This window comes from Fragaria vesca, linkage group LG6 (assembly GCF_000184155.1).
Source record: "Fragaria vesca subsp. vesca linkage group LG6, FraVesHawaii_1.0, whole genome shotgun sequence".
Classification (NCBI taxonomy): Eukaryota; Viridiplantae; Streptophyta; class Magnoliopsida; order Rosales; family Rosaceae; genus Fragaria; species Fragaria vesca.
This window is the reverse complement of record NC_020496.1, coordinates 4,998,388-5,014,772: the sequence shown is the minus strand read 5'-3', so window position 1 is coordinate 5,014,772 and position 16,385 is coordinate 4,998,388. Positions and strand designations below refer to the sequence as shown.

General features: G+C 36.9%; 2 protein-coding genes across 2 annotated transcripts; one reads left to right on the top strand and one right to left on the bottom strand.

Annotated features, from left to right (window-relative positions):
- Positions 1-7,834: 7,834 nt before the first annotated feature.
- LOC101292223 (cullin-1-like) lies at positions 7,835-11,452 on the bottom strand. The gene is made up of 9 exons (XM_004302368.1): positions 11,376-11,452; positions 10,703-10,854; positions 10,457-10,553; positions 9,632-9,817; positions 9,457-9,504; positions 9,176-9,379; positions 9,008-9,085; positions 8,714-8,800; positions 7,835-8,169 (listed from the first exon to the last, which is right to left on the bottom strand). Exons 2-9 carry the CDS (start codon positions 10,825-10,827, stop codon positions 8,062-8,064), a joined length of 933 nt encoding a protein of 310 aa, XP_004302416.1. The 5' UTR covers positions 10,828-10,854; positions 11,376-11,452; the 3' UTR covers positions 7,835-8,061.
- A 156-nt stretch (positions 11,453-11,608) lies between these two features.
- On the top strand, positions 11,609-15,384 carry LOC101291933 (cyclin-H1-1-like). The gene is made up of 13 exons (XM_004302367.1): positions 11,609-11,749; positions 12,069-12,119; positions 12,443-12,512; positions 12,660-12,778; positions 12,882-12,955; positions 13,238-13,358; positions 13,440-13,508; positions 13,609-13,650; positions 13,834-13,911; positions 14,295-14,353; positions 14,532-14,616; positions 14,857-14,945; positions 15,037-15,384. Exons 1-13 carry the CDS (start codon positions 11,690-11,692, stop codon positions 15,116-15,118), a joined length of 999 nt encoding a protein of 332 aa, XP_004302415.1. The 5' UTR covers positions 11,609-11,689; the 3' UTR covers positions 15,119-15,384.
- Positions 15,385-16,385: the final 1,001 nt, after the last annotated feature.

The following is a 16,385-nucleotide window of genomic DNA, read 5'->3' as shown; positions in this document are numbered from 1 at the left end:
GAGAGAGAGAGAGGAGTAATGTTATGGCCGTATGGGATTGATTTGGATCTTCAAAAGTGTGTCCTCTATAAACAGACCTCAAAAGAAAGAAAGAGAGAAAAAAAACAGAGAGGAGAGGACAATTATTAAGGTGGCAGCAGTAGGTTAGTTTTTAGTAATGGTGACACAAAAGTGGAATTTTTTCTTCTTTGTGGTGAAAAAGGGGGAAAAATTTCCTATCAAGAAAAGGGAAAATTTTCCATAACGCCCCTTATTATTAAAGCAGCATTGTGTCTTTTTTATCTCTTTTTTCACTCAAGGGGCCAAACATTAGCTAATGCATCCTTCAACTATTAAGTGTTTTGCATAATGGACCTCCTATTTTGCTTTCACGTTAACAAGAACAATCCTGTGTTGTTTGGGTAAAAAGAGTAACTAACCTAACGATAATCAAAATGAGACTGTTTTTTTGTTGATGTGTCAACTCATTTGGTTCTTTATGATGAAGAAAGAACATTGGGCTAGAGAGAGAATATCTTTATGTGATTCAACACAGTGAAATTAAAACAGGAGGTTGTGAAGATTTCATTTTCCAACATGACTTTCTATCAAGATAATTACGTGACAGATACGTAATACACTGAAAATTCGGTATCTCTCGAGATCTGTGTTTCAGTTAAATTACATTAAATAAATAAATGAACTGAAGTGACATCATTGATCTCTCTCGAGATTTATGTTTCCGTTAAATTACATCAAATAATTAAATGAATTGAAGTAACGTCATGTTCAATCTCTCTATCTCTCTTGAGATTTGTATTTTAGTTAAACTACATCAAAGAAATAAACGTATTAGAATAACTTCATTTTTGATCACCTTGATCAGTATCAAAAGAAGCTAACCAAAGAGTAGACATGGCAATAATTTAGAAGATGAGGCAAATATGGTTTCACACAACAAATTTGTAGCCATCGAAAAAATCTTACGACTATTATTAACTAAATAACATGTTATTTGAGATCATGTCAGCTAGCGTCTTTTAATAATGTGTGATATGTTCTTCATAAGATCTAGTTTAGTAGACAAACTAGTCAATAAACTATGATCCACAATGAAATGCGATAAACAAACTAGGGTTATGATCTTGATGTTCAAGACATATTATGTCATCTACAATTATAACTCGATTGAGTAGAAAGAACGAGAACGCACGACTAATATTTTGTCAAAACATATTTAAAAATCTCTAAAATACAAGTATAATTCTTCATAGCTCTCCATGTAAAAACCGGGCCGTCACTCGTCTTAGAACTTTTAAACAAACAAAATATTACATGACAAATTCTTTTGATACGATATTACGTAATAAATTGAGAATTGGAAATTACACACTATACTACCATGAACCAAGAAAAAAAAGGACAATTTTTAAAACACAAATCATGTGAAAACAAAACGGGTAGAACAAAAAACATGTGTAGCAGTTCTTCAATTTGCATAGATGCAATCAAGAGGAATATGGACTGGTTTTTCAAATGTGTATACTGTATAGAGATTTGACGGGTCGGGTATTTGGGTTAAATCCTTCCTTCCGATTCGACGACCGTGAGGGTGACTTGACATTGGGGCCCACAGAATCACTGCAACATCACGGTCGGGCCCAGCCCTCTCCATCCAATCATTTGCCAGTCCTCCGCCTACGTGGGAGCTCCTCTTCTTTTCTTTTTCTTTTTTGGACTCACTGTTTCTCGATCTCTGGGAGTGCTCTGTGTAATTACTTTGGAGCCCTTTTTGCAGAGGGAAAGGACCAAAGAAGAAGAGGATCCCTTTCCTTTCCAGGAATTACCTGAGGAGTTTACTGTTACAAGGACTCATCCCAGAATCAAAACTGTAGTACTGGGATTTTGTGGCAGAAAAATGAAAAAGCATTTATGTCAGTATTTATACCTAACTAAATTCCTCTTTTTTGTTTGTATCGTACCTAATTTGTCCTTTCTTCTCGTCTTAAACTAAATATAAACTATTAAGCAGTCCTAACTTACGATGTGTCTATATTCTCGAATAACAAGATCGACCCATACAAACCTTTGTTTTTACAATATCTTTTATTTTACTTCTTCTAAGTTATGATATTGTATATAAGAAATAATTTTGGATCATAAAATTATTATTTATAAACTAAATTGTGGAAATAAAAATAAATGGAGATTGAGGACTCATTGACAAAGTTTTCCCTTTGGGATCAAGCTCTCTCAGCGCATGGCACCAGCACCTCTATCTCTCTCCCTCAAAACACACACAATCACAACAGAAAATGTTGGAATATACACAAGAATTTGATTCCTAAACACCACAATAAAACAATAGTACTGAAGCTAGGCTTTAGATGCCATGAATAAGGTATTAATTGCATAGGAAAAGTGCAATTAGAAATGTAGCTGCTATCTGATTTGAAGGCTTTGATATATATTTAAGCGATATCAAATGCTTTTATAGGAAGGGGACCTTTGTGTAGGAATTGCTTGCATATAGAAACAATATAGCTAGGAAGGAAAAATGGTCCATCAGTTAATTGGACGTAGTGAGTATCAGATTCCCCAAGTATTTGCAAAACTTCAACTTCCATGTAAATGGCTTTGATGTATATTCAAGAGATATCAATTGCTTGTAAGGACCGAGCTCCGATAGGAATGCTTGCATAGAAACAACAGGAGCTGTTCCATCAATAATTGTAGTGAGAGTACTTTTTAGATACCGACTAAAATGAGAGTCTCCAACTTCCATTTGCAAAACATCAACTTCAAATCTTCAATATAGTGGCTTCACCCATAGGAAAAGGGTCAGGAATGGTCCTCATGATGATTTTGCCTTGCAGTGCTGCTACTCATCTGTGGCTACTTTCTTCTCAACTTATTGATGCGGCCACGGTCCTTTGAAAATGAGAGTGATCTAAATGCAACCACACAAACTGTCTATCTGCGGCGCCTGGGCGCACACATAGGTTAAAGAGGTCGGACAGAGGAAAAGATGCCGCAGCACTCCTTCGGGCAGCTTCATTAGACACATCAAGACAGTGCAATTGGCACCATTTCAATTGGTTCTTCACATCTCATACCCCAACCAAACATTGTTATGACCAATATATACTAACGGAGAATAAGAAGAAAGCAGTGCTTATAGGTTTGGACTTTGCAGAACTACTTCTTCTACCCAGTTGCATGTTACTTCCCGCTTTGTGTAGTGATTGCTAAAGAAGTTGAAGATCACTGAACCTTACACTTACGTGTTGATATTAGCATCATTATATAAGGCGGACCTAGTAAGGAGCGCACCCAGCTCCCGCTGGGTAACTTTTCAAAGCCCACATGGAAAAAAAAATTACCGCTTGGGTAAATATGGTGAAAACCCAAAGCCCAACTTACCCAAAAAAAAACTAGCCATCTAGCAGTACGTATCTCTCGTGCACTCTTCTTCTCTCCATTCTCTCTCTACGTATTTCTGCTCTTCCCTCTTCAGTCTTCTTTTTCTGTTCTTCTTTCTTCATATGATCAATAGTGATCATCTCTCAATCTCTATCTCAATCTCTCAATTCTCTTAAGTCTCAATCTCTTCGTTTTATTTCATCACATCATCTCTATTCTCTTGGTCTGTTTTTTCTTCATCTCTCACTCTCTCAATCTCTTCATCTAAGCTACATCCACTCTCAATCCTTTTCATCTCAGATACAAATGTATTTTTCTTAATCTCTTAATCCTCTATTTTATTCCCAACATAAATTGCATTTTGAAAATCAGATTTGGGCATTTAGGGTTATGATTTGGGAATTGGGGATTTCTCAATTTGGTCTAACTAGGGAATAGGGATAAGGGGTTAAGCTAGGTTTATCAAGAATTTTACCTATTGTTGATGATTTTTTTTTCCGCTCACCTAACTTTTAAACCCTAGATCCGCCACTGATTATATATATTAATTTACATTATGTCTTACTCTTGCGTGACAAATCAGGAATTTTTTTTTTCTTGAAAGTCAAAATTAAAGATTAATAGTTACTTCTAAATTCTGCGAATTCATATTGAAACATAGTATATATACTCCTTCATAAACTATTCAAACAACTCAGGGTTTAGGGTTCTTCTGTTCTATAGAGCCGGTAGCTCAACTCACACCAAAAATGGAGCCAAAATGGATCTCAAACATCAAACAGAACCCGTCACCAACCAAAGTACCAAACCGACCGACGTCTCACTACTACTGAACTGAAGCTAAGTAGCTAACCAAGCAACTCCTTCAAACCGATCTCAAGGACGGATTAGGATCCTCTTCTTGTCTAAAGTCCATCCTTGTTTGTCCTCAGCTTTTAATCACAGCCGTCCACTTGATATCCAAAGGTCAGAGTTATGACACCTCAGCAATTAAAACTGAATGACTCAACATTTGGGGTTTTGGACATTTTGCAAGGCTAACGTTGTTGTTCTCTTTTATTTCCGTCATGATTCATCGTTCATCCCACCTTTTTCATCTCCCATTCTCAGATCGATCTATTGTTCTTTGAACTTCTTTCTTTGTAAAAATTTCAAATATCTCCACGGTCTTACGATTACGAAAAGAAAATGAATATAGCTGATCTTTTTTAAAGTCTATATGATCTCAACAGATGGCTTGTAGATCTGAAGAAAAATTGATGAATTGAACACAACGAATGCATTTATCTGGTAATCTAATTCTGAAATCCATATTTGTCTTTGTCCTTTCACAATGGACAAAGACAGGATTGAATAAGAGGGTATGTTGCAGGAGGCACGAGAATTCTACAGGTTTGCTGGCACTTCCATTTTACCCAAAACCCAACATGCAACAGTGCTCAATATCCATAATAATCTGAGCATAGAACACTACAAAATATACCTTTAACTCGTCTGTTAGAGACGAGACCATCACCCTCCAAATTAAACAGACCAAGATTAATAAGAGTCATATCCCCCAAAAGTAATCTCCCTACCACTCGAAACTTGAAAGAGTGCATTTATCTGCAGCTTAATTGAGAGAAGAAATACCACCTGGGTCTTTCTCTATTTCCAAATTTAAGACTTGGATTTTTCTGGGTTTTTGTTTTCATCTCTACTGCAAGGCGGGTTGATAGTTTTAGAGAGAGAGAGAGAGAGAGAGAGAGAGAGAGAGAGAGAGATGATCTAGAAAGAAAATTGGTAACCTTCAAATCGAATCAGTAGCTATGATGTACATACTCGTAAGACAAGAATGAGAGAGAGAGAATGAGAGAAAGAGATTAGAGATCCTGACGTTTGGGTAATATTCTTTTAACGACGTTTGTCTTGATGTTGACGATTAGTGGCTATTTAAGACTTTTACTGAGGTGTCAAAACTCTGGCCTTTGAATATCGTGTGGACGGCTGTGATTAAAAGCTGAGGACAAACAAGGATGGACTTTAGACAAAGAGAGGATCCTAATCCCTCAACGACAGGAAAGTGGTCTACTCACGGTTGTCTATACAGCCACCCTAAACCCTAGCTGTCATTCCCAGTTTCTCTCTCTTTTCTTAAGTACTCAAGTCCATCGACGACTTCAACGTACGCCATCGCCTTCAATCTCGTCACTTCGGTTCTGGTCGATTCCTCCAGCCGAGGTCACAAACAGTTTCTGACATACGTACGTCGACCACGAGTGTCGTTACAAACAGGCGGTGTTGGATAGTAATTGGATTCTTACGAGGGGGCTCTAGCCTCTAGCTAGTCAGAATATGTTTCAAAACCAATAATACTAGTCAGAATCAAAACTCAGATCGATTTCAAGACCAATAATCCGGAGCTAGCTAGTCAGAATCAAACTGGAGAAAGAGACCAATGGCTCATATTATTACTCCGGCCGGATCAGTCAATTACACTCAACACTGCGACGATGCTCATATATATTTGCAAAAGCCTTATACTTCAAGTTCAAACCAATGTGGAATGGTCGTTACTTCAATGCATAAAAAACAAAGTGAAGGTTCACCATTTGAATGGGGGACTCAGTAGTTAACGAAGTGCCTTTCATGACACAGTAGCAGTCATTACCAGTACTCCATCGGCTCCAAGATCTTGAGACTTAGATTTTCGAAGCGTAATGGTAGGTGAACGACATTTGAGTGGACGTATCACCCTGCATCTCATCTTAATTATGTGACACTGTATGTTAGTGTTAGTGAAGGTGTGATATCTAAAAATGTGGTTTCATCTATCATTTTAGAAACTGTTCCCTTGAAAGTTAAATATTGTATAGTCCATATGATTTGAAGTTGACATTTGTTCGGTTTTTGTGGTTTCATTTTAATCTAAATGGTCTTTAAAGTCACGATTTTCCTTCTAAATAGTAATTCCGTCAATTTTCTCAGTTAGATTGCTGACGTGACCGTTAAAAATTATAATAATTTTGACAGCCACGTAAGCATGTTAAAGGAAAAAATTGATGGAAAAACCATTTTGAAGGAAAATTGTGATTTACTATTCAGATTAAAATGAAATTACAAAAATTGAATATATATCAACTTTAAACCATAAAGACTAAACAAATTTCAATTAAAAAAAAAATTGTGCAAGTGAAGATCTCATGGACAATACATATAAATCCGACCCGTAGTTTCTCTACGCTATGGTCACTTCCAAATGCAAGAGATGGGCTACCGCCTCTGGTTGAGAGAGTTTGCTCCGATTAGGAGTTTCTAGATCACCATCTTTATGGTTGCAGGAGTGTAAGGGTTGGAAAATTCTGATCACGAAGTTTAAGATGTCTCTGGGATTTAAAGCTTCAGGTGTCATGAAGAAATTAACTAGGGTTAGGTTGTGATCTACTTTCATGAGGCTGTAATACAGGTCGTTGAAAATGGTAACAACCACAGCTGCAGCTGCTACTTGTTCACATTTGTATGGTTGCGACTCTCTGAACTTGAAGAGGAAGAAGAAGACTACCCCTTCATATTTATCACAAGGGAAAACCTGACCGGAACACGGTAATTATGTTCATCAGGCAGGTGCTCAAATATCCTCTTGCAGGCTGATCATTATTGTGGATACCAATATATGATTCTCGCTCTTAGTGTTGGAACTAAATTTGCCAACCATTAAATTTGGTGGTCATCTATGACCAACCAATTAAACACTGCGTGAGAGAAAGAGAGAAGAGAGAGGGAGAGAGAGAGAGAGAGTTGATTGGTTAGTATAGATGACCACAAAAATTGATGACCGACAAATTTAGTTCCCCTAGTGTTTGCAATATTTGAAATATTATAATTTCTAGTCACTTTGTTCAGTCACGATGAAATGATCTCGTTGTGAACTTTGCTGGTTGCTTTCATATATGCTTGAAAGAATGATTCAGAGTGTTGTCAAGTCCCTCAAAAAGAAGATTCCTTACCAACTGACATGATGGGATCACAATTTTCTGTCAATATTAGACCTCTGTCGACAGGCAGTTAAGGAATCTCATTCCCTTGCACTCAGCAAAGTACCCAAAGTGTATTAGACGACATCTCATGAGTATATTGGTGCAGTGTCATCTCAAATGAGACGTCTATATGACAAATGATTCGAGCTTACATACGACGCACTCCCCAGCAAACATCATTATCTCATTTATCTCAAAGGTTGGATGCTTTATCAAAAGAACGAGTTGGTACAAGTATGAGAATAATGGCTTCACATTGGGTAGGCCAAGATATCATAGGACGAGATCGACAAGTAGGCAAGCACTGTGGCTATGATAATGGGAAAGCCTTGGAATCTTAGATATCCAAAAGACTTTGTTTAGGGATACTGCTCATTCCTTTTAACAACAATAAGTTAAACTGAATCACAGGTTATGAACTTGATTTTGATTATTCAAATTTGTTGGGCAAATAAGTTCACTCCAGCAGTATAAAAACCCACTCGCTGTTATTGTTGTCATTCAATTACATCTACTTCTTCCAAGATTAAGAGTTTCATAACCATTATACATTATCTGACGAGTGAATATGGGGCATTTGCTCGCTCCTCGTAATATCAGTGCTTCTACGGTTCTACCCGTGTTCTAGTCAATCTGAACAGGCTCAATGAATATGAGCTGATTTTGCCATTAAAGCAGAAAGATGATCCCCGAGAGTTGATGTAGAGCTTTCCTCTCCAAGATCTAAGCCGGCACATTTCGACAATATCTCCTACAAGTGATCCCCAATAGCAGATATGAAACAGATAATTAGTTCTGTAACTTTGAACTAATGATGACAATAACAGTAAACTACGCTCAATTTTGAACGAGTGATGAAAATAAGGATCACAGAAGCTGAAATAATATTGATCAATTTGAAAGAGTCAAGCTTAGAAGCATCAATTGTAGATCATTCAGTTGGAAGTTCTACAGTGGAGGTTCATCATATTATCTGAGCAAACAACAGAAATATACCAACACATTTTGCAACCATTGGTTTAAGAAAGCAAGCTAGCTGCTCTTTAGTTATCATGTTTCAGGTGATCACTGCTAGAGGAAAAGGGTCAGTGACACTTTTCTTTATATCAGTTATTATGGTTTTTGAAAATAGCTAAAGGGCCACTTTATTGGTCGTAAAACTTGAATGGCAACAAATAAGACATGAAAATCAAAACGTTAATACAAGAAATAGGCCAGCTATGAGAAATGGCACATTCCTTGATTGAAAATCATAGCAATTAGTGGCAATGAAGTTCTAGGAGGTTTGTTCACACCTGATAATCCAGTTGACTGGAGTTCTGAGACTGTAGCTTTTCAACTAATTTAAGTGCTTTCATATCCAGCAACTGGCACCGCAACACCTGCATTAGGAATTAGAATAAGCACAAGATGGCAACAATTTTAAAACCCCAACTGAATATCATAGCCATGAGGCAGTCCTGTAGTATATATACCGATATCCAAATAGTACAATAAGTAGCTGTTCTAATCATGAAGTCAAACCAGAGTCTGCAAACAAGAAAGAGAGAGAGGGGGAGGGGGGGGGGGGGGGGGGGGGGTAGGGGTACCTGTATTAATTTAATCACGGATGTCGGATCTAGATAGTGGCCAGCTCTTTCTTTTTCCTGCATCATGCACCAGTTCACCTGCAGAGTGCAGAATAAAGGGTAAACCGTCACATATACATTATCCCATTAGTTATTATTAGACCCTAAGGGATTGAACAAAAGAAAAACCTTCTGAATATAATCAGTCAATGAGTCATGCACCACCCACTGAGAAGATAACTGGGAGTAGAAAGCGGCACTTTCATCAAGCATTGCCTGCACAAAGTTTTCATAGTATGGTGTTGATATGTTTTTGCCAATTTCCATAAAGATACTCATGACATCTTGCAGCATCTTTGTATCAATCTGCTTCCCATGACGCTCTTCACAAATCTGTAGCAAATATATGTCAAATACAGCTCCAAAGATGAGGCTTAAGTTATTAAACCATTTGAAGCAAATAAACAAACCAAAGACAATGCAGCTGCCTGTATTCTACTAAGCAACACGTTGAAGACCTGAAAGAAAAAGAGAATCATTTCTGGCATCCATTCAGTTCAATTTAGAGTACAGAAAAGAGCAGGAATGTATGCAGAGTTGTGCTTGCACAAGTGTGCAAACAAAAGGATAAGACTTGGTACTAACCAAATTGCGGAAGCAATCAATTGAGGTCTCACCAAGTGAAACTCCACAACAAAAACTGCTATAATAGCGGTCCAGATACTCAAAGAATCTACATAACCACCTGGCCATTAACTTGTAATTTGACCACATAAGCACCAATTCCCTCAACAGAAGTTCATTTTCTTTAGCGGCTAAAGAGGGCAGTACCTAAAAAGAGAAGAGAAGACAAAGTTTAGTAGAGAACTGAATCTGTTACTGCACAAGTGATTACCAGAGAATTTACAAGACAACAATCACTACAAAGGTAGTTCTTTTTTTCCTGTCATTTTAATGAAAAATTGCTACAAGAAACTAGTTTCTGTCAGAAACTTGTGGAGCTTACTTTTTAAATATGGTAATAGTACTCATGGACTCCACAAACATCGTAGGTAATTAAGAATTAACTATTCAGCCAACCTCACTGAGAAAGTTCTAAAATGATAAAACAAAGGTCCATGTAAGTTCTTTTAACAAAAGCTAATTCAAACTCCAAACGTATTAAGAACCAATGTGAATAGAAATCTTATATGGAGAAAGTAACAATGAATCGAGGTATTCAGGAAGAACAGGTTGTTCCAGCTCGATACCGTCAAGAATTCCTGACTGTTGAATGGGAACAGGTTCATGTTCGAAGTATTTTTCCCTTCCAATATTTTTCTATTGGAGGTTCCCTGATTCCTTTTATTGAGCATAATGATGCGAATCGAGCTTTAATGAGTTCTAAATCTACTCCTGAAGAACTTCAAGCAAGAGATAATGTTTACTCCTACAATAACACAAATCAACTAAATACAGAATACCACATACCGTGGAGTTAATGGTCTCTTCCAAGCTCCTCCTAAACTTTTCATGGAGAACAGCCTTGTTGCCATCCCCAGGTTTATAGCACAAAGTGTAAACACATCTAAAGAAAGAGTCAAAGAAATATCCTCAACATTTTTAAATTATATGAACTCCTTTGCATAAATGCCTGTAATTATGTCCAGTAAACAGGTATGCATATACATATGTGTGTGTGCATGAAGGTTTACAGCTTGCAGGTGTAAAGGATACGCATGGAACTTCATATATTCTTCAGTTGTGAACTTTGTTTCAGGGTATCCTTCCACAATCTTCTTTGCCTTTTGAAATGCCTCATCTATAATCACTAAACCTTCATCAAGTTGTATAAACTGCATCTTCGATGCTTCACTTTAAAAATAACCCTGTTACACCAGATCCATCTCAATCAAGTAGATCTTGTAAATTCCTTCACTTTGATAGTTCCCATACATAAGAGAATCAAAAGCTCCAAAACCAAAGAAAAATCCTCAGAACTGAAAACCAACAACTACTTTTTTCAACTAACAACTGACAATAAAACTCAGCATCTACTATAACCCACTTCATAAATCCACTTTATCAGAGATTTCTAACCACATTCTACACGATCCCCCAAATTCCTCACCGAAAATCGCTCTGGAATACAGTCTTTCACAATCTACCAAACATTTTTTTGGGTGAATAGTCTACTAAACTAAACCCAGAGTTCAAGCAAAACCCTCACAAAACCCTATAAACTTCCAATTAGGGTATTTCACCAAACACATCATGCAGAATTCAATAACCCAGAAACCCTAAAACAATCTCTACAGAACCCAAAAGCTCAAAGTAATGCAAATTCTAAAGAAATTGAAAAATGTGAAGTACACAAATTTGAAAAAGGACTTGGAAATCTTGGAGTTACCGGAATGGGTTTGGGTCAGAAATCTCCGATCTCTCTCAATTTGGGAGCAGAGCAGAGTTCAGTGATGCTCAAATTATTGGGTCTTTCTCACTGGTCTATATATATATAGGGGTCCCTAGAGAAAAAAGGAAATTAATAAATAAATAAATTTAATGGCGGGAAATAGGGAAGGGAGAGTATAAACGACGTGTCGTATTTTGAGTAGTCTGAAACTATAATTTAAACCCGGTTCTGGGTCTGTGTCACTGTCACTCTCTTTCTTTTCCTATTTGAGTTTTCTGCAGAGCTCCTGAGCTAGGGTTTGTGATTTGGTCATGGCCGATTTCCAGACCTCGACTCACCGGAGCAAGTGGATCTTCACGCCGGAGCAACTGGTAATTGTTCGCCAAGCTAAGATTTTCGGGGTTTTACGGATTTGATTGTGAGGGTATGAAGAAATTGAATTTGGGGTTTTTTTTTAGCTGTTAGGGTTTTTTTAATTTTAACTATGTCGGATTAGAAACTGAACAAAAACCCATATAGAAACCTTAAGAAAGTTGCGTACTTTATGATAGTGTTGAGGAAGTAAAGTTTGTGGAAGACGAAAGTGAAAGCTGGTGTAGGAGTTAGTTTGGGTTTTGATGCTTGCAAGTTATGGAAGATTACTTGGAAACTTGTATGTGATGGTAAAGGTTTGATTTTTCTGTTGTACAGGTTGAAAAGTACAAGGCTGCTAATCAACAAGCAATAGAAGCATTGGAGAAGGTAAGTTTAGAGTCTCGCTTCATTGTGTATTGATGCCTATCCTTTACTGCATTCGTGTGAATTGTGCTTCAATTGAATGAAGCCATTATTTTTCTTGATGGAATGAGAGCATATATAATGATGCATCAGTGTATGTTCGATCGCTTATAGATATTTTAAGGAGATGATCTTTAGGTAAGCCCAGTGGAAGTCTATGTAATATTTGCTTGAGGATAACAATAGACTTTACTTAGTTATATCCGGCATTTTATTTACCATAGAATGAATAGAAAGGAGATATTTGTTGAAGCATGGCATCTAATGAATTGTTTTATCGTGTGAAGTATGGAGTAGCACTGGCGAAAGTAAATGATGATGGTTCATTATCGTACCCCGAAATTGCAAAAGAGAATGGTAATGCTCTTTTCGTGTCTGGTTCCATCTCCCCAATCTTTATTGCTTTGAGTTTAGCTCCTAGGTTCTTGACTAGTTAGCTTTTTGTGCTTCAGAATAAACTGGTTCCAAGTGACAATGTTTTTTGTTTGTTCCTCTAAATGTCAGCTGACAAGCATTCTCGTCCAAAAGCGGTTACCGTTGAAGAGGAGCAAATGATGCGAGTATTTTATGAAACTAAGCTTCAAGAAGTGTGTAACAACTTCCATTTCCCTCATAAAGTTCAGGTATTTTGTCTCTCCTTACAGAAGAAAAAAGGATAAATAATAGTTGATCAGTATGAGAAGAAAAAAACAATAAGCTTTAACCTGTTCAATGGTTTATTTGCAGGCAACAGCTCTCATATATTTCAAAAGGTTTTATCTACGGTGGTCAGTTATGCAACACGAACCAAAAAATATAATGTAAGTTTGCCATATATTCATGTTTTTTTGTAAGAATGTTCGGATGTGTCCATTAATGTCCCTATCAAACACATATGTTCTTCTATAAATAATTTAAGGTCCAAATTCAGTTAGAAATTGAGTGAGATTGTAGAAATCATGTCCTTGAAAGATTTGTTAGTGATTATGAATTTATGATACCATACGTTTCATTATATTTGTTTCACAGCATCTATGATTGCAAAAGTTCATTTAATGTACTCTTAGTGAAAGCTTGACATGACGTAATTCACTTTTGCACAGATTAACCTGTATATATGCGGCTTGTAAGATAGAAGAAAACCATGTATCTGCAGAGGAGCTTGGTAAGGGGATCTCACAGGATCATCAAATGATACTCAATAATGAGTTGATAGTTTATCAGGCATGGATGTGCCACACATTTCTTTTGGTTTTGATTCTGTTTTTGTCCTTTTTCGCAATATAATATGCATTTATTTTGCAGAGTTTGGAATTTGATCTTATTGTGTATGCACCATATCGCTCAATTGAAGGTTTTATCCAAGATATGGAGGTTCGTCACTAGTGCATTGTTATTAGTCTCTCCTATACAGAACAACTTCCGTATAAAGTTCCTTCCACGTATGTTGATGACAATTAATGTTGGTTTATAGGATTTCTGTGGATTAAAGGATGAACAGCTTCCAATGCTTCAGGTAATTCTTATATCCTTCTAGATTTCACATCTTTGCTTTAGTAGTTGTATGTTGGCTTGTCAGAAGCAAAACTTCCAACATCTGTACAAGGGGTTAATAATTGGGAATGTAAACTTCAGCTTTTTGTGGGTATTTTAGCTTTTTCTTAACCAATTAAAATCTGTATGTTGTAATGGTTTGTAGAATTTGCGTGATGCTGCAAAGATGGATGTTGATAAAATCATGCTCACTGATACACCACTTATGTTCCCTCCTGGGCAGGTAAATTGAAGCTCTGAATGTATTCCTTGGTTCTTTAAACATAGAAAATCTAAGGTCTTGCAACCTGAACTTTACTTTAAGAGCAGAATACTACTGTATACCCCTTAAGTTCTTCAGTGTTATGATTTGTTGGAAAGTGTTAGGTAATAGTAGCAGTGTTTAGTGATATAGATTAGTTGGGAAATGAGTCATTCATGTCATAAATGTTGATTATAGTAATGCAGACAAAGTAAAAGAGTGTTGACATGTACTGTTGCTCCTTTTCTTCTTTCACTATTAGGTATATTGTCTCATGCAGTTTCTTTCTCCACAAAAGATATGCATACACTCAGAGATAAATATAGATGTATCCCCTTTAACTTGCCCAATTGAATTACATGCAGTTGGCCTTGGCTGCATTGCGTAGCGCAAATCAGGTGCACAGAGTTGTTGACTTTGACAGGTTTTGATTTAACATTCAGATCTCCAAAGTTTTGCATTTGCCATATATGTTTCCTTTATGTTTTCCACCTTTTTTTCTTTCTAGTCTTTATAAACTAATTTGTCAGACAAGGGAGGGGTTTCGGTTTTTGTTGTTGTTCAATACTGATAAACCTTCTATGACTTATGCTCGTTTTCAGATACCTGGGGAGCATGGTCTCTCGTAAGAGTTCTGCACATACCATTTCAGAGCTAGTTGAATCCCTCAATGCAATTGATTTTTGGGTAAGAATTCGTCCAACTTTGTTGCAATCTACAAAAATATTGATGAAAACTTAATAGTACTTTGACATAGCAGCACAATATTATTTGAAAATTACGCATGATATCTCTACTATCAAGCTCAAGGTTTAAATGTCTAAAAGAAAACTGAGGTTTTAAAGAGTTTATTTGCTGCTGCTTATCAGGCCAGTAAAACACATTTCTTTCATTCTCTAATCTGCTTTTTCTCACGGTTATGAGTAGGTAAGTAGATACAAATTTCCTTCAGACAAGGAAATCCTGCACATCAATCGCAAACTGAAATCTTGCTGGGGTCAAAGTTCACGTGACGAGTATTTCCTCTGCTCTTTTCTCATCTGGACAATGGCATTTTGTGCTGTTCCCTTTCTTTCTGTGCTAATGAAATTTTTGATTGTTTTTCAGAAGCAAGAAGCGGGATAAGAAATCAAAGCACAAGTCGAAGAAGAGTTCAAATGAAGCACAACCCGTAAATTTACCTGTTTAAGTTTGGATACCAGCATATGTTACATACCATTCGGTTGAGTTTCCTAAGCAATTTCTTGTTCTAGGTTTCCTGATTCCTGACAAATCATATGGTAGTGTTTTGTTCTGCTCCGGGAGACCCTTCAAGGCTTTTTACAACTGATTGTAAAAAGAAATTTTTGACATTCTCTACTCTCCTTTCACTTCCATTTCACTTTTGTGTTGTTGTATTGTCAATTAAATCGGTGAAGACTGAACCCTAAACCCTGAACGGGAGAAATGAATTCCGAGTTTGGACTGTGATTCAATACATTCAATCATATTTATATCTGTGGCGTTTAGAAGATGCACATACCACTGATAAATCAGATTCGAACCAAATTGTCGCAAAGGATGTCAAAATAAATGAGATTTTCTACAAAGCTCTGAAGTCAAAACCCTGTGAAATGGTAAAACACTGAGAAGCAGAAAATACCAAGAGATTAAGACGTCTACTATTCTTTGCAGGCTTGCAGGCCGCTTTAAATCATGATTTATGCGGACAACTACGATTTTCTACACAATAAGGAGACTCAAATCTTTTATGCTAAAAGTGTGGAAAGCTTTGAGGTTTATAAGACTGTGGAGGCTACTGTGTCCTATGAATCTAAGGTGGAACACTGCCTCATTTCTGATTCACACAACGACCCAAGTGTCAAGAGTGAAAATGCTGAAAGATTGTGATGGTTGAACCTAGCACATTCTTGGAGGAAGGGAAAACTGAAGCAGATGATGCGCTTAGTCCGGAAGTGGAAGAAGCAACCCGAAGAACACCCACCATATATTTCAACAAGAAAAAAAATATAAACATGGTGTTCGAGGTTGGGCCTGGAAAAAACGTTGAGGATGAATATAGTGAAAGATGAATGATGTTCAGATGTTGAGTAAAGATGAAAGATACATAGTTACATACGTCCATGGACTCCATTCCTGACTCATCATCCTCAGTTCCTCACCTGGATTGTGAGAAATGGCTCTCATTTCACCATCTTCGATTTCACATCTAACCATAATTTCACTTGTGGATTGTTTGATATTCCACCAAAAAGCTTATTCTTCTGACTTGGTTTCAATCTTCAAATTGTACCAACATGAGCAATCCTTGATCAACCTGACGTTGAATACCACCAAGCTTTCAAGAAACCCAGAATCTCTAAGGTTGCGTCAAACTCAATGTTGTTTTGAGCGGGACGAAGACGACGGTAAAACTGCAAAAATAATATATATATATATATATATATATATATACC